Here is a 21,734-nt window from a genome sequence, read left to right on the forward strand (position 1 = left end):
ACGTAACATGAGAGGTGAGGTCATTATTTGGTAGGAATGGGATGTTACCAGAGACGAATCGGACACAGGCATTTTGCGCCACCTGGAGGTCACGAGTACGTGTCTTGTCAAGATCCATGAAGACGGTGGACGAGAAGTTTAGCAGTGGGAGTACCAGTGACTCAACCAAAGTCTTGCGGAGAGCGAGCGACAAAGAACGGCGATAGAACTTAAGAGAGCCGAGAGAGCCGTAAACCTTCCTCACTACGTCTGAAGTGTGTGACTTCCATTGGAGCGTAGGAGAGAGGGTAACCCCAAGGCTCCTTGCCGCCATCACGAAGGGGATCTTATGTCCGTTGACGGTGATGCAAGGCAAAGTGGTGAGGTCAAGGGCAGTCACATACAATTCGCTGCCCAAGATCATAGCCTTCGTTTTGGCAAGGTTGAGATCAAGGCCATTGCCCAAGGCCCAATCAGCCACCGCCTGTGCATCTCGCTGGGCCTCCACGATGCCACGCTCAATGTCCCGCGGGGAACAATGCACATATATTTGCGTGTCATCCGCATAGATGATATACTTGGCAGATAACAAGACCATCGGAAGGTCGTTGATGTAGATGGCAAAGAGTAGAGGGCCAAGGACACTCCCCTGCGGGACACCGGTGGCAGCACGGAGCCACTTAGAGACAACGCCTCCCTCATCTACCACCGCCTGTACGCGATCCGCCAAATAGTTGAAGAACCATTTGAGGGCTTTGTCGGAGAGGTTTATATTGCGCAGTTTGGTGATCAGTCGCAAGTGGCAGATGCGATCAAAGGCTTTTGAGAAGTCAAAAAGCACCAGGATGGTGAGAAGCCTATTTTCGGTAGCAAACCGAACATCGTCGAGAAGACCAAGGAGCGCGGTCTCGGTAGAATGTCCCTTTCTAAATCCGGCTTGGCGGGAGTCGAGCAGGTGATGCTGCTGAAGGTAGGCTGACAATTAACGATGGACGAGGCGCTCGAAGAGCTTCGAGGGCTCACATAGCTTAGCGATAGGTCGTGTGTCCGAAAGGGAGGTAGGAGACTTCACTTTGGAGAGCGGGACAATTTGCGTGCGCTTCCAGAGCGTGGGGAAAAGTGAGTTGGCAATTGAGTGATTAAAAAGCATGGTGTAGTACGGAAGGACGGTTTGCGAAACCATCGAGAGCATTCTCAGCGAGATCCCGTCCTCTCCTTTTGACTTTGAGTGGGCATCCGCGAGAACATCCTCCACGTTCTTGACTGACACCGGGTTTAGATTGAATTGAGGAAATGAGAATGAGCGAGAGAGTGGTATCGATGTGAGATTGTCGTAGCAGGAAAGAGTAATAGGCGGAAGCTGGTTAACGATTTTGGCGAAGTGACAGTTTAACGCTGTGGGTGAGAAAAATGATAGTGGAGACGGCATGGATTTTTGTGCAATGCCGAGACAGCGAAGCTCTCTCCATTTGGTCTTGGGATCTGTGGCAGATGCAAGTTTGGCCGAGATGTGGTTATTTTTTGCAGTGTCAAGCTGGTTTGAAACGCGGTTTCGAAGGTCTTTGTACCTCCGAATGTCACCTGGAAGCGCAGTTATTTTTGCTCGCTTGTACGCCGCCGTGCGAGCACGCATGAGGATGCGAATGTTAGCTGATACCCACGGCTTAGCCTTGGCAGACAGTTCTGTCTGGCGAACCGGGGCAAGGGTGTCAAAGGCTTTCAGCACGGCGTTTGAGAGGAAGCGTTCGAGTGAATCCAGGGACATTTGAGTTGGGTCAGTAAGAGTAGTCTGCGGTGATGGGTACTGTACGGCAACGCCCTCGGCAACCAGTAAATTTAGCTGTACTGTGTCAACATTTTTAAGTTTGCGAATGAGGATGGTTTTCGTGGCTGAGGGGGGAACCGTGGCGTAGATAGACAGCTCGATAAGGTCGTGACAGTCAATAAATGGGGCCGGCGTTTTTGAAAAGGAGTGGATATCTGTGTCATTTTTAATTAAGAAGAGGTCCAGAAGAGTGTGAGAAGCATGACCATCCTGGAATCGATGATAAGTAGGCAGCATGGAGACGACTTTTAAGGCGTAGCGCTCGATTTGTTCTCGGAGCACGTTGGCGTAGTGTAGTGTGTGCGATAAGAGATTGCAGTTAAAATCCCCACAAATTATCACATCATGATAATTTGGGAGAAGAGGAACAATGGTTTGGAAAAAATTCAGTGGAGCCAACGCAGACGGGCGACGATAGACTACGGCAAGTAGAAGTTTTGCATGTTGTTGTCGTAATTCCACCACCAAAAATTCTGACGCATTGTAGTCATCAGGATCCGATTTGGCAATTGTGCGAACGGAGAAGCTGTCACGAATGTAGAGAGCAACACCACCACCTTCCATGGCTGAGCGATCATGTCGAAATAGGTTGAATCCAGAGAGAGAGAGAGAGGTGAGAGTCAGCCACAGTATCCTTTAGGAACGTTTCTGTGATGGCAACAGCGTCATAGTGTGAGTGGGATACTCTGTCCTCAAGAAGGGCGAAATGGCCGCCGTGGTTCAGGCGGTTCACATTTGCATGTGCTACACAGAAAATGGGAGGGGGGGGGGGCAACAGTTTGGGGCTGTATTGACCCTGAGGGTCAATCGATGGTAGGTGGATTTCCCATAGTGCATTCAGTGGGAAGGGATGCATCATCTGCGATGTGGGAAGGTTGACGGTAGTTCGTCCCACTTGAGAGTGAAGGCTCCGCCGTATCCATTGCCAGTGAAGACATTCGAGGGGCAGCATCGGGACTGATGCTCGGATGATTTTGAAGTGGGGGTTGGCCAGTATGAGAATTGGAGGATGCTGTAACAGCGGATGAGGGATGAGTAGGCAGAACGGGGAGTAGATGCGGACCAGAGTTTTGCGCCGATTTCCGGCCACGATTTTTCTGCGAGCATTTTTGTTGGTGCGTGGCTTGCAGGTGCGGTAGCTGGGGCTGTTGGAGTGGCTGATGCTGGGGTTGGGCATAGAACGTTTGGGGCTGGTGATATTGTTGCTGCAGGGACGGGGGTTGTTGATGAAGCTGTTGAGACAATTGGGGTGGCGGATGCTGTAGTTGCTGACTATGCTGAGGTTCCTGTTGTTGCTGCCGTTGAGGTGGTTGCTGCTGCTGTTGCTGTGGTGGTTGTTGCACTTGTTGGTATTGTAGTAGTGAGGGTAACTGATGCGGGTATTGATGCTGATTACTTTGTGGGTGCTGCAGTCGCTGGGACTTTCGTGGAATGAATGGTCGAGAGCCACGAGTAGGGGTAATAGCGTTGAGTGAGAGGTTTGCTGAGCGATTTTGATTTTGATTGGGGGGGAGAAGGTGTAGATCCTCCTCGCAGAGAATCGGCAAAAGCTCGGAATTAAATGTCGGTCGCACGAAGATACGCAGATTGTGGACTACAGGACGGAGATAGCCAAGAGATGTGCAGGCAGCTCTAGCTTTTGTGAGGAGATCGTAGATGACTTTGGGGTAGACTGGGCGCACGTAGACAGGGGTGCTTCCACCGCACCCAAAAATGGATAGGGCGGTGAGTTCACGAATACGAGCAGTTGCAGCGATAACGCGATCGCGAGAGGAGGTTGATGAGAGGTAGAATGAGAAGGTGATAAAAGGGGGACGTGGGTCAGAGGACTCTGCGGGGGCGTCAACATTTTGTTGCGCATTTTGGTAGCGGTTTGGCTGATACCATTCTAGGGTGGCTTCGATAGCAGGCATGTCATGGCCGCGGCCAAAACCAAGGGCGCTTAATATGTAGCGAGCGGCATCATACAGCGAGCCATTAAACTGCGAGGGGAGCCCGCGAACCATAACCTCTGGGGTATCAATGTGTGCAGCAAGTTTATTGTTGATATCATTTAGTTTGACGGAATGCTGGAGAGTGGAGCTGATAGAGTTGATATCATTTCTGAGGTCTTTGAATTCCTCGAGGAAGCCAACAAACCAAGTAGGTGGTTTATCAGACATGATTGGCTCAGATGTAGGCTCTACCTGTATAGTCTGGTGAGAGGCAGTAGAGGAATTCTCCAACGATGCAGGCGAGGATCTATCTGCAGTTGTTGAATTGCGGCGTAACAATGGAGGGCCCAGGCAATGGAGTTTCGGTGCGTGTAAGCTAGACAGAGTGGGCAAGGCGAGCCGCTTCTTGGAGAGATAAGGTAAGAGGGACGCGCCTGCGGCCGGTGGACCTACTGGTGAAGACTGAGGAAGAGCCTCGACAACAGACGCCAACGACGAGTCGCTGCTACTTATATTTTGATGACTCCTGCAGATGAATGGTTCAGATCCCCTGGGACGCAGTGACGGCGACACACAATCGATATGAAGGAGCGCGTTACATTCAGTGCATAAAAGAGTATTGTCGATACGGCGCAGGGAAAACAGGCATTTAGCGCATTGACTGAACATAGAACCAGGCCGGTGTAGACAGACAGGGGAAAGCTACTTGAGCGAGAGATGCTGGCAGAGGCAACAGTTGATTTTCCAAACGTAGTGAGTTTGACGAATTTCGAATTTCGCGGGTGATTGCGTGCCAAGCAGACTCTAGCCAGCAACTTTTCCCAGCTGAGCAAGTATACAAATGTACAGGCAAAATGTCAACATAAATACAGGATTTGGAAACTCAGCAATACATATATCAAACGTGTTATATGAAATGCACGATAACGCAAGGGAATACAATAACGCAAATTTAACGCAAATTTATGCAACGCATATGAGGATGCAGATAGGCATGCACGAGATTTGTGTATTTTCTCTCTCTCTCACCAACATGTAGGTAGAATGCAGTCGAGGACAGCTACGGCAGGTTGGAGCAAAGTCGAGTGTGTTAATAAGTGCAGCAGCAACGATATGCAGCTAATGCAGTGGACGCAGATGAGAGCGTAGTGTGTAGTAGCAGAGATGTAACCGTAGTGTGTAGAAGCGTAGGTGTGCAGAAGCGTGTGTGTGTAAGGCGTTGTTGCTTAAGTTTGTAGGTTATGTTGTGTAGCCGGGTATTTAATCGCCTCCGCGGCTCGAAAAAGGCAATAAAAATTGCGATTTATTGCCCAGGCATGAGAGCCGCAGTTGGCAAATACCCTGCAAAGTGAGTTTTCACTCCAAGAAGGAAAACAAAATGAATAAGGCAGAGTATTAACGGAGCGGAAGAAGAAGGTGTTGTACGTACCACAGAGAGAGAGAGAGAGAGAGAGAGAGAGAGAGGGTGGGAGGGAGGGAGAGAGAGAGAGAGATGGAGGGAGGGAGGGAGGGAGAGAGAGAGAGAGAGAGAGAGAGAGAGAGAGAGAGAGAGAGAGAGAGAGAGAGAGAGATAGGCCAATCGGTACCAGCTTAGGGGTGAGCTCCGAAGCCGACCGGACACCTGAGCCCGAGAAGCTGCAAAAACGCGAGTGAGTAACCAGTAGCAACGGTAGCAACAGTAGCAAGCAATAGCAGCAGCAGCAGCCATAGCAACAACAACAGCAGCAGCAGCAGCTATAACAACAGTAAACTAAGCGAACATAGATGTGAGTACTCCTTTCTCACCCTAAGTCTAGATCGCGCGTATTACCGGGAGTGCCGTCTGACCCTCGCGTGTCTGTAGAATTCCGCGTGTATCAGAACTCACTACCTGCTCCATGGGAACTTAACTTTTGGTCTTCATCTGCATGTCTTGTATACTAGTCTTGAAGCTGTTCTGCACTTTCTGCTGTGCATTCAATGTCTCAATCAATTTGTTATAGGAGGACCACTTTCTTTCTGATCTATTATTAATGTATATGAATAGTGCTACTGCCCACTTTCTAGATTTTAAAATTTCATTGAATCTTTTTGTTACTATCGAAGACAATTTACTAGTGTTGTACATTCGTGGCTTCATCTGTTTCGATGTTTCGAAAGATTGCACACAATTAAATCGTATGCCCTCTCGGGCATATTTTGTCTGTTTGTGAACCACTGTAAGTAAATCCTTAAGTGTCTTAGAAAAGCAACAGCCTTTTTGCATCAACAGAAATGCCACTATTTCTGTGGTCACCTTTTCATCTAGATCTTCCTCATCTACTTTCTCCAAAATAAGATTGATATAATCAGCTAATTTCACATCAACCAGTCTGTTCAAAAGCTGCTCCGCCTTTTCGTGCGTCAACGTGAATGAAGCAGTTCGCATGAACGTTTGCATGGACTGGTAAAATACTAATAATAACTGATCATCTCTGATTTTCCTGGATAGAAACTGTTCAATTGTTTCAGCCACGTGATTTCCTTTACGTGACTTTCTTCATTGAATTGCCAAAGACCAAACGAGTTTTCCGACCTTTGTGCGAGATCGGCTGATCTTCCGCGTGCGTGTCAGTCTATCGCTGAATTTCTTTGTGCAACTCTCTTCGTAAACGTCTGAATATCGAATGAGCACCGTATGACCCCCGCACGACCAACGAGTTCTTACGCACGCCTCATTCGTCACCAATCTTTTTGCGCGATTGTCTTTGTTAGATCGTCTTACAGAGTGCCGTCCGACCTTCGCGCGGACAACGGATTCTCAGCGCGCGCGTTAGTTTACCGTCGACTTTTCTCTGTGCGATTTCTCATTGTAAGTTGCCAAACATCAAGCGAGCACTGCATGACCTTCGCGCGGACGACGAGTTTCGTGAGTTTGTTGTGTTGACGAAAACTCCTTTATGCGATCGATCGGACTTCCTTGCGTTAAACGGGGAGTGTCTAACCTTCGATTGACCGACGATCTCTTGCGCACGCGTTATTTGCCTCCGGTTTTCGTTACGCGATTTTTCTTTGTCGACTTTACCGAAGATTAAGTGGGTTTTTCCGACTTTCGCACGAACAACGGATTCCCCACGTGCTCGCGCCCGATTAATACGAGTTGTCTTCGCGCAACCGTTAAGCTCTCATACATAGATATCGCCCGACCTTACATAACCGCCCATGATCTACAGAAGTATCCGCACATCGATTCGTACATTACAGCACCCGTTCAGTCGTCATCAAACTAAGTCGGAGTCGCGTCACGGTGCGCCGCTCGCGCCCCTACCAGGATAGATTAGGCAAACCGTCGCAAGCAATTGACCTTGAGCTGACCTGTGGATATAAATTAATTTAATAAACTCGAGTCCTTATTAACCCATTGTTATTATTAACTTTGCCTGTTCGATTACCTCATCCCCCGTAGCTTTCGTGGTCGGTCCTGAGATTAACCCTTTAAAGCCCACGCTAAGACTGGTTGAGATAGCGACAAACAAACTGTGCTATCTTTTGCATAAGTGAAAAATAAAATATACGTATTTTTTTTTATGTTATTTTCAATTGTTTATAACAAATTATTTAAACAAATTACAAAAAAATTCATAATTATCAAAATCTAAATGCGGGAATCGATTCTGGAGGTGAAATCAAGACGAAAACCTATATAACACTTTTTTGTCAGAATTCAATTTGTTAGTGTAACGTAGGAATAAACAATTGCATGTTGGGGAGAAAAAGTGACCATGTCAAGTCCCAAGCAAAATCTATCTGGAATAGCATAAAATAAACTGTGCTATCCTTTGCATAAGTGAAAAATAAAATATATATATTTTTTCTTATGTCATTTGCAATTGTTTATAACAAACTATTTAAACAAATTATAAAAAAATTTATAATTTTCAAAATCTGAATGCGGAAATCGATTCTGGGGGTAAAGTTTAGACGAAAACCTATATAACACTTTTCTGTCAGAGGCCAATTAGTTATTGTAATGAAGGAAGAAACATTCGGCCTCCTGAGAGTGTTTCAAAAAATCGTATAAAATGAAGCTAATTATTGTATTTATCCATCAATATTGGCATGAATTATTGTAAATATAATCGGTGGGATTGAATTATTGTTCATTGCCATGTCCTTCTTTATGACTTTTGCAAACAGGCATAGAACATTTCTCACAATACCATTCCGTTCTTGTCCGACATGTTGAAATTCCACATTTCCTAAGACTCCCATGTTTCATCACGTGTTCTTGGGATGAAGTTTCACTCTGTTTCTGTCGTTTGGGGGGACGTTTGGAAGATAACTTGTCAATATAATATTCACAAACTTCTTGAACAATATCTTTGGAACCTTTTCTTTCGTCTGGATGTAACTTATTGTAAATCACTGTAGCGTTTGCTAAGGATGCTTGGATGAGCCGTAATACAAGGCACCATGTCCATTTCTTACTTCGAATTGTAGGCATCAAAGCATTACAGTGTTGATCATGTAGATCGACGCCACCCATGTGTTCATTATACATAGAGAAACAATGAGGAAAAAGAATAGATTTTTTCGATGATTCCTGCCATCTCTGCATTTCAACTTTTGGTTCATTTCCATATTTCGAAGAGAGAATCGATACTGGCTTTGAGTCCATAACTGTAATATAATTCAATTTTGAATTCACTTCATGCATTGAAATAGTGTATCCTCTTTTAGCTTTTTTTGGCATTTCGACTTTCACTTTCACACGATTATGCCGAACAGTTCCTGTCGCCGATAAACCATTTTTTTTCAAATGAATCATAAGATCTGGGTTTGTGAAAAAGTTGTCAAAATAAATATGATACTTTTTCAGTTCTTCTCTCTGTGTTTTTTCTAATAAATTCGAAAGTAACTTTATCACCACTCTAGACCCTAAACCAACGGCAACTAAAGGATTTCGTTCATCGATTCCTGATTTACCAGTGTAAATATCAAGATCATATATATACCCATCAGAAGAACAGACTGCCCATTCTTTTATTCCAAATCTAATGGGTTTATTCCTTATACATTGCTTGATACCAAACCTACCAAAGTATTTTACCATTATCTCATCTATTGATAAATTATAGTCAAAGAAACCAAATTGCATACAATTCTCACGAAACATATCATACAGAGTTCTAACCTTCCAGACTTTATCATTTTGATCAGTTTCTTGAAGTTTATAGAATCGTATGTTCTTTTTTATGGCAACGAAATTATTTCTAGACATAAGTTCCGCAATTACTGGACACTGAAGTATTCGCTTTTTTGACCAGTAATCACGAATACTTTTTCTAGAATTGAAGATAGTAATCATTATGATTGTAATAAATTTTTCTAGATCATCCATACATAAATCAAAATGATTTTCAGAAGTGGCTTCAATGATATGGTTTTTCATTGATTTCGAAAAGAAAACCTCAAACAACTCAAAAGCATTTTTGGATTGCAATGATGAAATAGGTGAAATATTGAAGTTGCTCTCGACATGCGGAGAAATATCATTCAAAGCATCATTTTTCCAACTGTACTTATGATTCGGTTCCAACAATTTCTGAGTACTTGTGTATGTACTTTTAACATGTTCGTAAGAACCTGATGGTAATTCATTTGATAATGTATCTTCATTTGGATCACCGTCCGAATCTCCATCTGAACTTTCATATTCATTAGGAATGAATGCTATATCAATATGTTGACCTTCATCACTATCAGAATCTTCAACTAAATTTGGTAGATCGCTAATTCTCCGTCTCGGCATTATCAGTAACGTTACCAATTTAGAACAAAATAAAAACTAAAAGTTTTCCGAAATTATTATTTCAAAGAATAGATCCAATGTATAAATGTTTTCAACCGTTAGCCCGCCACTCAAACGTGATCTCTAACACGGAAGGATTTACGAAATGAAATAAACTTATCCAATTACAGTATAAGATCTCAAAATTTATCAGTAAAAAATACTGATATGATTCCAGATACCATGTGTGAGAATGAAAACACTTATTTGTCAATAGTTTATTTCTACATAAAGATATCAAATTGAACTCTGACAAAAAAGTGTTATATAGGTTTTCATCTCAATTTTATCCCCCGAATCGATTTCCGCATTCAGATTTTGAAAATTATGAATTTTTTTGTAATTTGTTTAAATAATTTGTTATAAACAATTGCAAATGACATAAGAAAAAATATATATATTTTATTTTTCACTTATGCAAAGGATAGCACAGTTTATTTTTTGCTATTCCAGATAGATTTTGCTTGGGACTTGACATGGTCACTTTTTCTCCCCAACATGCAATTGTTTATTCCTACGTTACACTAACAAATTGAATTCTGACAAAAAAGTGTTATATAGGTTTTCGTCTTGATTTCACCTCCAGAATCGATTCCCGCATTTAGATTTTGATAATTATGAATTTTTTTGTAATTTGTTTAAATAATTTGTTATAAACAATTGAAAATAACATAAAAAAAAATACGTATATTTTATTTTTCACTTATGCAAAAGATAGCACAGTTTGTTTGTCGCTATCTCAACCAGTCTTAGCGTGGGCTTTAATGGGTTAACGAACGCGTTTGCATGAGCTAGTTGTTATTTCGACAATCGTTATCGTAAATCACGCAACCGGTCGATCGGGATCCTCTCCTGTCTATTAGATGGTCGACGAGGCGTCCTGAGACGCCATTCCGATGTACCCGCTGATGAGATAGGAGCCCCGTGCCCTGAATATCACTGACTAGCCGTCGAACTGCAGCCGTGAGTGGCTAAAATCAGCCGTTGTTCTCCTTTCTCCCGATTAACTCTCTTTCGAACGACTCAGTTTAGGACTGCGCGCTCCCTCTTCTCTCTCATCCCTTGTAGGTGATTACACGAGGTCAGCGTACGACGACTGTGACGGAAGGAGACAACGGGGGAACCACCCGACAACAGTAGCGACCAGGACCTTACAGCCGATACTGTAGCGCTACCTGCCCCCCTAATGCGAGGACACAGTAGCTGGCGCCCAACTAAAAATAAAGGCTGCATACATCGACTGATTGTGCTGCTGGCGGCGGTCGAGACCGGAAGAATTGACCACTACTCGTTTTCCCCTCCCCCTCCCTCGTAGCAACTGTCAAGAATATGGACATACCAAAAACTATTGCTTCAAGAGTGCAATATGTTTAAAATGTGCAAGTAAGATGTGCAAATTGCTAAGGAAACCACACTGCAATTTATAAAGGATGTCCAATTCGCAAACAACTGCAACAAAAATTATTTCCCAGGCTGAGAGAAAAAAGTTACGTTAAAAACAGTAAACAAGAGCAACCAAACACAAACACTAATACTAATTCAAATTTAAATGCCAATAGTATCAGACCAAACATAACATATGCCCAAGTAACATCAAAACAAAACAATTAAAACATAACAACAGCAGAATTAAAAGATTTAAATTCTCAGGTAGAGCCAAATATTCACTCAAACGTTTATAATAACGCAAACAAACTCGAACATATGATGGAATAGCTGATTTGAAGAACGGACATTATGTTAAATCTTTTAACTGTACTAGTTAATAAAATAGCACAATGAACAGCCTAAAACTCGGTATCTGGAACGCAAATGGACTTATGCAGAGGCACCTGGAATTAACAACATTTCTAATCTTGTAACGGGCGGTTTTATATATAATAATAACAGTCGGTGAATTACTGCAAGGTGATCCAAGAAAGGCCAGCGACAGCTCCCCGTACTCCGAATTGCACTAGCGCAGTGAATTGTAAACTAATTTACAATTATCAATTTATTTATTTATTTATTTTTCATGTGCTGTTACGCGATGAGCACCAGCGGTACTATTAATAAATAATTATTATAACCTGCTATTCTTTCAAAACCTCCTCCGAAAGTCGTCATACCAATAAAGGCTGTTCACTTCAAGAAGAAGAAATTAACCAACGCTGCCGTAAACATATATTGCAAGAAAGAAAATAAGGAATTACGGAGCAATCAACTCAGACTTGTCGATTAACTGAAGAAGAGCGTTCGAAAAATACATTTAATATGTATTTTATTTTTGCGTAATTCATTGTTTAATTTTGCGTGAATGTATAGTAAATTTTCTTTATGCCACCAACGTAGATAACATATTTTCTTGAATTTTGCCTATATAAATGTAGGGCAGCTTTTATGATTCGGTCTGCGTACTTAATTAAGACTAAATATTTCTGATAGCAAAAATACGTAAAAGTGTATTTTTTTGCCGCAGAAATGTATGTCAAAATATTGAAATTATCTTCTCACAATTATCTATCAAAAATAATTGTAAAATCTATCTAATACATCCTAAGTGTAATAGCAATTAAAATGCTGCTTGATATACATATTCATATGCTGCATTAGCTACGCCCACCTATATCTATGCCTACGTTAAATAGACCGAGATAGCTTAATAGATAGAAAAGGACGGCGCATCACACTCAACTTTCCTAATAGACAGAGACAAGCCTGTATACGGATTGATACGATAGAGAGAGATAACATTAAACACCAAAAATCATCGAAACCGAAATTATATTGCGATTACGAAAAGTTACGACTAGGAGAAAGAGGGAGGGGAAGAATGAGCCGGAGTTTGCCGATGGCTTTTGACTGATACAGACGTATAGTCTGTGTCCTTGAACGGCTTTGCAGCTTCTTCGCGTGGTTCTCCTAGAATCGAAGTGCAATTATTTAGAAGCACCATAGCTCACTCGTGCTCACCGTGCCTGATTTCTAAGGGTGCTCTTACATGCGAGCGGACAAACGTTCGAGCGGACGAGCGGACACCCAAAACCCATAAAATTTTGTCCGCCGGTCGAAAATTTTTTGTCCGCCGGCGGACGGAAAACTGTCCGCTGCCGCACGGAAAACTGTCCGCCGGCGGACGAACGAAGGGTTCTCCGTTGAAGGCTTCAGTATATTGGTATCTCAATAATTATCAATTGTTTTTTTTTTCAATTATGCCATTTGAAAGTTATTAAAAATAGCTTAATTGTTGTAGTACTTGCCGGGTTTCACAATAAGTTTTTTTTCTCACGGCGTGCGGAAAGTAGCCTTCCGCACGCGTTTATCGAGTTCTTTTTCGGACTTTTAGCTCTGCGGTTTGATAACTAATGATTTTAGCAGAAAAAGCTTCAGATAAAAGTTCCTAATTATATTATCTACAAAAAAGTCAGTGTAGCCATTATTGTAAATACATTAGTTTACTTGCAAATTAAGAAAAAACATGAAATTTTGTAAACCATTTCAGGTTTTCGTGATTTTTTTGGTCAAATAAGTTTTAGAATAGTGCCTTCACTGACTTTATTGTAAGATCATTTATTACGGAACAACTTTTATCTAAAGCTTTTTCTGCTAAAATCAATCATTTTCAAACCGCAGAGATAAAAGTAGAAAAAAATGCTGTGACGCTACGCAGTAACTATACTTGACTACACTATACGTCGCGGGAAACGTCTGTTAGGTTGCCGCATTTACTTGCTGTGTACCATTGAATATTAAGGATTACTTATCATTTTATATTGCACATTATTTCATAAATTAATAAATTTCTCTTGTTGCTGACGTCACTGCAAGACTTTATCACCGAAAATCGTTCAATTTTTGCGATTCGAAGTTCAATAAAATTGTCTTTTGATAGAGACAATGAAAATCGTAAAACGATAACAAATGATCACTCGAATGAAGTTTCGAGTTTTCCTATTCACACTTTATTTAATTTTTTGTGGCGCAACGAAAAAGGGTCCAGCGCCCATAGACGCCCCGCGGCGCAAAGCCTCAACGGCCGCTTTCTGTTTTTGTTGACATAACTGCAAGACTTGTGATGATGCGTCATCACACAAAAATATATACTATCGGCACTGCAGCAGAACAGCCACGACCGCATACACCCGCCCACGCACGTCCGGATCTCGCGAAGTATGACCCCCAGAAGTTTCCCTGACCGATTCGCACGACCCTTACGCTCGCGTACAACCCCTCGCGCACTCACGACCCGATCCGACACTCCCCCGGGAAGCTAGAAGCCCTTAAAGTTTCCAGCCGCGATCAGCTGATCGCAAGCCCCCGTTAACTAAGACAGACCTAGCTAGACTAGAAGTAGGGGCGACCGAGCGCGTGAGAGCGAGCGAGACCGCCGATACTAGACCGATCGGACGCGAGTGAGGGGAATCGGTAAGACCAGCGAGCAGTGGATAGAAGAGGATAGACAAGCGACGCTATCTGACCGGCCAATCGTCATCGGCTTAGGGGTGGTTAAGCTAATGAGGCAAAACCGACGCTATCTCCGCGACCAGTAGGCAAATTAGGCGCGAAGAACCGACCAATAAACAAATTGCGCGGGCAAAAGGTATTAATATAGACGGCGCTGAGACCCGGCATAGCAACAAATCAGCCAATCGACAATAACTAAGGGGAAGTAAGTTAGGAGAAGCAGCGCGTCGCCGAAAAACAGCGCGCCAGTAACCGTTAAGCCTCGGCGGCGAGAAGTTCCCGTCGAGCCTCGCTGACGCGCGGTACCCGAAAGCAGAGAGAAAGCAGATAGAAGCAGGGAAAGCAGATAGAAGCAGAGAAAGCAGACGAAAATAGAAGCGAAAATAGAAGCGAAAGATTGCAGCGAAAATAGAAGCGAAAAGTAGAAAAGAAAAGGAAGTAGTGAGAGTAGTGAGAACAGAAAAGGAAGTAGTGAGAGTAGTGAGAACAGAAGAGAAAAGTAGTGAGAGTAGTGAGAATAAAAAAAAAGGTAGTGAAGAATAAAGAAAATAGTGATAAAGCAGCGATAGAAAGATAGTGAAGATTAGCGAAGTGACAAAGCAGCGACAGTAGCAATAACGGCAACGCAGGCAGCAATAGTAGCGGCCGCTACAGCGGCCTTGGCGGTTGTAGCCGCGACAGTATTTACCCGAAGATTCGACAGGAGTAAGTACCTTTTTCTACTACCGATGTTTGCATGACCGGCGATCGCGAGATTGTCGGGTAATTATTGACCGCCGCGTTTCGGGAGTGCCGTACGACCTTCGCGCGTTCGATGATGTGATATTCGCGCCTACTCGTTGCTGACTTTTGAAAGTCTCTTTGTCGAGCCGTTGCGTTGTCTATTGTCCGGGAGGCGAAGCTGTCGCGTGATTGCCGCACGTTGTGGCACGGGAGTGTCGTATGACCTTCGCGCGCCTTACATTTTGCGATCATATCTTTACCGCCGATTTTCCGAGCTTTCCTTTTGTTGAGTCGTCTCATTGTTCCGTGTCCGAGAGGCTAAATCAGTTTTTATTTTATGATAAGAACGGATGATTTACAAGTACAGTTAAAATGTCATAGTTGTCACAAATCTCTTTATTTGTATAATTCACATAACAATGTAAAACAATAAAAATTATTATTTACATTGATACTTATGTGTCGTTATAATGTGTTTTTTATTAATAAAATTGTAATCTCTGTTATATAATCCGATGCGTTATATTAATTGCTACTATCGTTAAGACTATATATTTATTGAAACTGAAATATAAAAATTGTAATATTTTCCTCCAGAAACAAAAATATTAAAAATATTATATTTTTGTTTGAAAATCATTAAGCCCTCAAACTTCTAATCAAATCACGACTAAATGCAAGAAAAATTTTGATTTCTTCGTTTGTAAGTCTGAATTGGGATAGCGTCTCGCTTGACATATTAACAAGTTTCGTAGATACAAGACCAAGTACGAAAGTGTCCTTACGTTTTAGTTTCGGACAAATTATCCGACAATAAATATGTTTTACGGTTTTGTAAATTTCGTAATTTACAGATAATCCCATTATTATACCTGACTTTAATATAAATTGTCTTTCCTGATTACTCGATCTACCAACAATGAATTGTGAACCAGAACACGTCTTTGTATTTTCAATAGTTACATTGTAAATAACGCTTTCATCCACTACAAATTGTTCAAATTTAAGTTCCATATAATTCTTTAATGACTCTTCAAAATCGTTATTATCATTAAAATTACGACGACTTTCAAATAATGTTGTTATCGTTGAATAATCATAGCAATCTGCTACCGACGTAGAACGTACTTTGTTTAATTCGAAATTAAAAAAGAAATCATCAAAAACATTAGGTAAAAAATTACCAACGTAGTACTCATTCTGAGTAAGATCTTTGGCACTGTTATATAAATTCTTAAACAAATTAATACAAGTGCTACTTTTTAAAAACGTCCTTCGCAACACACAAGTTACACTCTTATCAATTTCTAAATGAGTATAAATATTTGAATAAAATAATATACATTCTAAAACTAAACTATAAACTATTTCCGATGATATATCATTAAAATTTATTTGCAAATACTTCAATAAGTCAGATTTGTTTGTATACTAAAAATATTACTCAATAAATTTTGCGTAATAATTTTGTTACGTATTCGATAATAATCGAATTTGAATAACGCAGCTATCCTTTTGCAAATAATTTTCAGAACAATTTTAACGATATACGTTATGTAATCTTTGATATTCATACCACATGTCATGGTAACTGTTTGAACAAACGGACCTTTATCAGCATTAATATCTAAATATTCTCTCAAATTACTATTTATATCATCGACAATTATATAATTGTTGTTATACTTGTCATCGTAAGCATTGTCAAAATACATGCAGCACTCGATCTTTTCATAAATCACATTCTCATTGTCCTTTTTACATAAGTATATATGTATTATGGAATATCGTTGGGCTATATTAAAAATTAATAAATTAAGCAATTTTAAATTCCAATGGCAAAGTTCACCAAAGTTTTTCATCAAATATAATTTATTAACGTCAGGATTTACACTATTGCAAACGACTTTCCCTAATAAACAATACAGTAGAACTTGATATTGAATATACTCACTGTTTAAAGTAGTACTTAATTCATTGTACGTTGTCACGAGAATAGAAATGGCATTGCTGATGTAAATTTTAAATTTGAATTGCTCGGATTTCGTCCATGAAAAATGTTAACAAACATCGCAATTGTCACCACACGGAATTATTTGATTTTGAATTTTCAAAGCGTGAGCCAAGGCGACATGTTGGCAATGCAAATTATTCTCAAGGAATAAAAAAGTATTGTAAAGATCCCGCTTTCGTCGAATATGGTCGACTTCATCGACAGCTTGTACATCTTGCTTTGCAATAGCGAGTCTCTTCATTCTAAAAAAATTATCAAATCGAAAATATAAAATTATCTATATATTTATATCATACGGAAATATATTGTTTTTCATAATATATTTACATCAAATGTAAAGACAAAAACTATGATAATTTTATTTTTTTACCTTAAGTAATTTTTGTAATTGTACAGTTGTAAACACAAGGCAGTTTGCCCTTTACGACCTGCCCTTCCAGATTTTTGAATTTGTTCGGCTATTTGGGTACTCATATCCATCTGGATTACAAAATCGACATTTAAATTGTCGATACCCATTCTAAATGCCGACGTTGCAATGACAATAATAACGTTTCGCGTTTGTCGAAAACGTTGAACGATCAACGATTTTTCTAAACTCAATACATGAGAGTGATATATATCCACATGATTGATACCCATACTTTTTAAGTAATGATGCAAATAGTGACATTTATTGATTTCGAAGCAATAAATAATGCCCGTTCGATTGATTAACATTGTCCGTAACAAAAGAGCTACAAAACTGAAACTGGCATTATCATTGTGTAATGTTATTGTGAATTTTTCAATTTTTCTTCTCATAACTACTAATTGTCCCGCACTGATTCTAAAAACATTTTGGTGATTAAGTTGCAATACGTTTTCTCTCAAAGAATCTAGATTATTTGACAATATCGATGTATTCAATGTATAATACTGTAGATTATATCTACTAGTCATCCCTGCGATAAAAAAAAATCATTATAATCGAAACCACCCCCCCCCCCCTGATTGATAATACAACATAAAAAAGTCTCAATATATCGAAACTCAATATATTTATTTTTGATAATTATGATATTTTTATCTAACGAAAGAAAATATAATTTGTTATATCGCTGTTGTATGACCATCCGTGAATGTGTGAATTAATAATGTTTATATTTATCATGAGATTTCAACGTATAAGAACGTAAATATAATAATTAATATTTTTTTGTATGAAACGATAATATGAAACTCGTAATATTTTTGTATAAAGAAATATGAAATCTATAATATTATTATATGATTAAAATATATTTGATGGATTACGATATAAGGTATGTACTATCAATCAGGGGGGGGGGGATTATACGATTAAAATATATTTGATGGATTACGATATAAAGTATGTACTATCAATCAGGGGGGGGGGCTTACCATTTATTATCGTAAATGGAAAATTATTTTGACATTCCTCTTGAATAAATTGTATATCTTCCAAGCTCATGGTGGCTGAATAAAATGACCATGGTACTTTAATGCCGTATTCTTCTATTAATCTTTTTATAACATCCCGACAAGCTTTTCTGAATGTTGTTCCCCATTGAGTTATAACGTGACTTTCGTCAACTATAATTCGTTTCAATGATTTTTTGCTTTGTAATAAATAGCATAGAAATTTTGACATGTTTGAATTTTCATTCAATTTTTCCGGTGTAACGTAGATTAATTTTGTTTCCGCAAGCACTTTTCTATGTACGTCTGGATCGCTAATGATGCCTTTATTCAGACGGTCTAAGTCTCCGCATAATTTTAGGAATGGAATCTGCAATGGAAATTACAATGTAAATAGTTTATACAATTATACGAAAATATTATATTTACGTTTAAATCTTGCAGTTGCTTTGTGTGATCGTCGATTAAAGCTAATAATGGCGAAATTACTATATACAAGCCACTGTCGCACATTGGTGGTAATGTGAACGTTAACGTTTTCCCTGCACCAGTCGGTAGCATGGCTATCACATTGTCGGTCGTTAAATTAACTGAAATGATTTTCTCTTGATGTTTTTTAAAACTATTTAATTTAAACTTTTCCCGTAGTATATTAATTAACATTGTGTTTTTTACGTTTAGTTTTGTTCGTGTAACCGTTAAAATTTTTTCTTTAAAATATGTGTATGGTTTGTTTTTTACGACGTCGTATTCGTAACGTATACTATATATATTTATAGAACATTGGTCCTATAATATTTTGGAATGTGACAAAAGCATATCAGTTTCTTATGTATATCCACATGTTATGGCAACGCGCATGCACAGTAGGTACCCACAGCACGACCATATTGAAATTTTTATATTTCAGGCTAGTCGACTAGCGAATATCGTTGTGTGCGGTTCACTCTGTTGAGCGTTGTCGGGTGATGGTATCCCTTGCACGTAGATTGTTCAACATTAAACTTTTTTATAACAGATCAGTGTTGAAGATGTGGAGTAGCAGTGAATTTTCGGGCAGTGAATCTTCGGGTGATGGAGAGAATGATAGTGTAGTTACTGAAAATGTTGCTGGTAAAAAGAAAAGTGTTTTAGGCAAGAGAAAGAGAAAAGATGAGAGAGAAGGTGATAGTAAATCAGCACTCAAGCTTGTGAAGTACAAGTGGGGTATGGGTCGTCAGTTTAGGCGTGTGGTAAATGCCGACGAAGACGAATTGTCGCAGCATTTTGCCAATAAAAGGTTACGATTGGCTATATTGAAAGTGACAAATACTGTCAATTTTCGTATGAACAGTTTCAAGTCAGATCCTGTGTTGTTGGATGACCTCATTGCCTGTTTCAAATATTTGTTCAGAAGTCATGTCATTATACCTGGTCATTCGATGCTGAAGCCTATCGAGTTGGAAATTTTGAAGTTAACTTATATAAAAGAACTTACGTCGGCTTACAAACTTAGATCTACCAAACCTTCGGATGCAAGTATGCACAATCTTGTAAATGTTTTTGCAACGGCAAGACTAGCATTACTAAAGCCCTATCATCACTGCCCAGTTTGGGCTTTTGTGTATCACGTGTATGCTAAGTAAGTATAATTTTTTAAAGAAATTTAGTAATTATCCGTAGTATTTATTTGTTAAACAAAAAAATTAAAATTCTCATATTTTTGTTTGATTCGAAAATATGCGAATTTACATATTTCCGGATGAAACAAAAATATGAGAAGAAATAATATGTTACGTATACGTTATGTAACATTTACAAAAATGTCTATTTGTTTTATATTTAAGGCGTGAAGAAGCAGATATGTCAAGTATTTTCGAGAAAATTTCTGATATTGACAACTATGCAGCAGCGAAAGAACCTCCAAATGTCACTGAAGATGAGGTGAAAACAATTGTCAACAAATATGTTCTGCAGCTCGATAGCAAAAATTGTTGTCCAGCTGGTCAGGATCCTACTTTGAATTCAGCTCTACCTCTCAAGACAATCCAAAAAATCAAGCGCAACATGCAAGGAAAGAAATGTAAAGTACAAATACAGCATATGTTACTGCATCCAAATAATTTTTTTGGGCAAGTAACGGAAGATGATGTCGTAGATATGGCTTATTTTACAAGGATTTTTTAGTAAGTATAATATGTTATTTTTGCTCTAATAATGGACGAGCAAGAATGTTTGTTTGTTTGTTTGTTTAAATCGATTTTAATTTTTTTTTAGTGAGTGAAACATTCCCCGTGATGTCATGGCTCAACCACTGAGGAGAAGAATTTTCAGGCAGTATCACCATAATCCAGAGGAGGATGCAGCTGCAGCATTGGTTCCAAGGATTGAAATGTTGGACATTGAGTAAGTACAAATAAATTTTTTAAAACAAGAATATGGAAATCACCATATTTTCGTTTATCGTACGAAAATATGGTGATTTCCATATTCTTGTCTTGAAATATTATGAATGTTCTTCTTATTTTATTATTACTTTTTTTAGTGAAATTATTGCATCTGGTGGGAAAGACGACTTTTATAGCTATCCACATCCTGTTACCGAGTACGTTCGACGAGTTTCAAGCACCTTCGCGCAGTTTTCGACGCACTACTCTCCAGCAAGCTTCGCATCAACTGGCTCAAATGCGCCTTCGCCAAGAAGGAAGTCTCCTTCCTCGGTTTCACAGTCAACGCTGATGGTTTCAAGCCGCCAGCAGCTAAAGTCGACACCATCGTCAACTACCCCAGGCCGCACACGATACATCAACTCAAACGCTTTCTCGGCGCGATAAACTACTTCCGCCATCACATCAAGCAGGCAGCCCAGTATCAAGCTCTGCTCAACGATCAACTCAAGGGAGCCAAGAAAAAGGACATGCGTCCCATCTTTTGGACCTCTCAACTCGAGGAGGCTTTTGAGGCCACAAAAACTGCCTTAGCCAACGCCACCTCGTCGAACTTCCTAGACCCAGAAGCCCAGATCTTCCTCATCACAGACGCCTCTGCCACGGCTCTCGGTGCCTCCCTGGAGCAACACATCAATGGGAAACCCTCCCCTCTTGGCTTCTTCTCCAGGAAGTTTTCGCCAGCGGAGCAGAAATACAGCCCATACGATCGCGAACTGCTAGCAATCTTCGCATCGCTCAAACACTTCGCACATATTGTCGAAGGCAGGAACCTCACGATCTGCACGGACCACAAGCCGCTCGTCAAGGCTTTTCAGCAACGGCCCGAAAAAGTCTCTCCTCGCCAGCTGCATCATTTGGACTACATCGGCCAGCTCTGCACCAATATCGTACACGTACCAGGCAATCAAAATTTAGTCGCAGACGCCCTTTCGCGCATCTGCACTGTAACCATGCCCACCAAGCTCGACGCTAAAACGATCTCTGAAGCTCAGGCGGACCCAGAAGCCGCCATGTCTGAAGCAGATTCAACCTCTCTGAAGCTCCAATCGCTAAACATCGAAGGAAACAGCGTTCTCTGCGACGTCGCAACAGGTACTGTGTGCCCCTACCTGCCCCTCTCCCTGCGCAAAACAGCCTTCGACGTCGTGCACGCACC

The 21,734-nt window shown here is 40.4% G+C and overlaps 1 protein-coding gene across 1 annotated transcript; it reads right to left on the bottom strand.

Annotated features, from left to right (window-relative positions):
• Nucleotides 1-961: 961 nt before the first annotated feature.
• LOC131667040 (uncharacterized) lies at nt 962-2,368 on the bottom strand. The gene has a single exon (XM_058940251.1). It carries the CDS (start codon nt 2,366-2,368, stop codon nt 962-964), a length of 1,407 nt encoding a protein of 468 aa, XP_058796234.1.
• Nucleotides 2,369-21,734: the final 19,366 nt, after the last annotated feature.

The sequence above is a fragment of the Phymastichus coffea genome, unplaced genomic scaffold (genome assembly GCF_024137745.1).
Source record: "Phymastichus coffea isolate CEN01 unplaced genomic scaffold, Cenicafe_Pcof_1.1 PCOF00001, whole genome shotgun sequence".
Taxonomy (NCBI): domain Eukaryota; kingdom Metazoa; phylum Arthropoda; class Insecta; order Hymenoptera; family Eulophidae; genus Phymastichus; species Phymastichus coffea.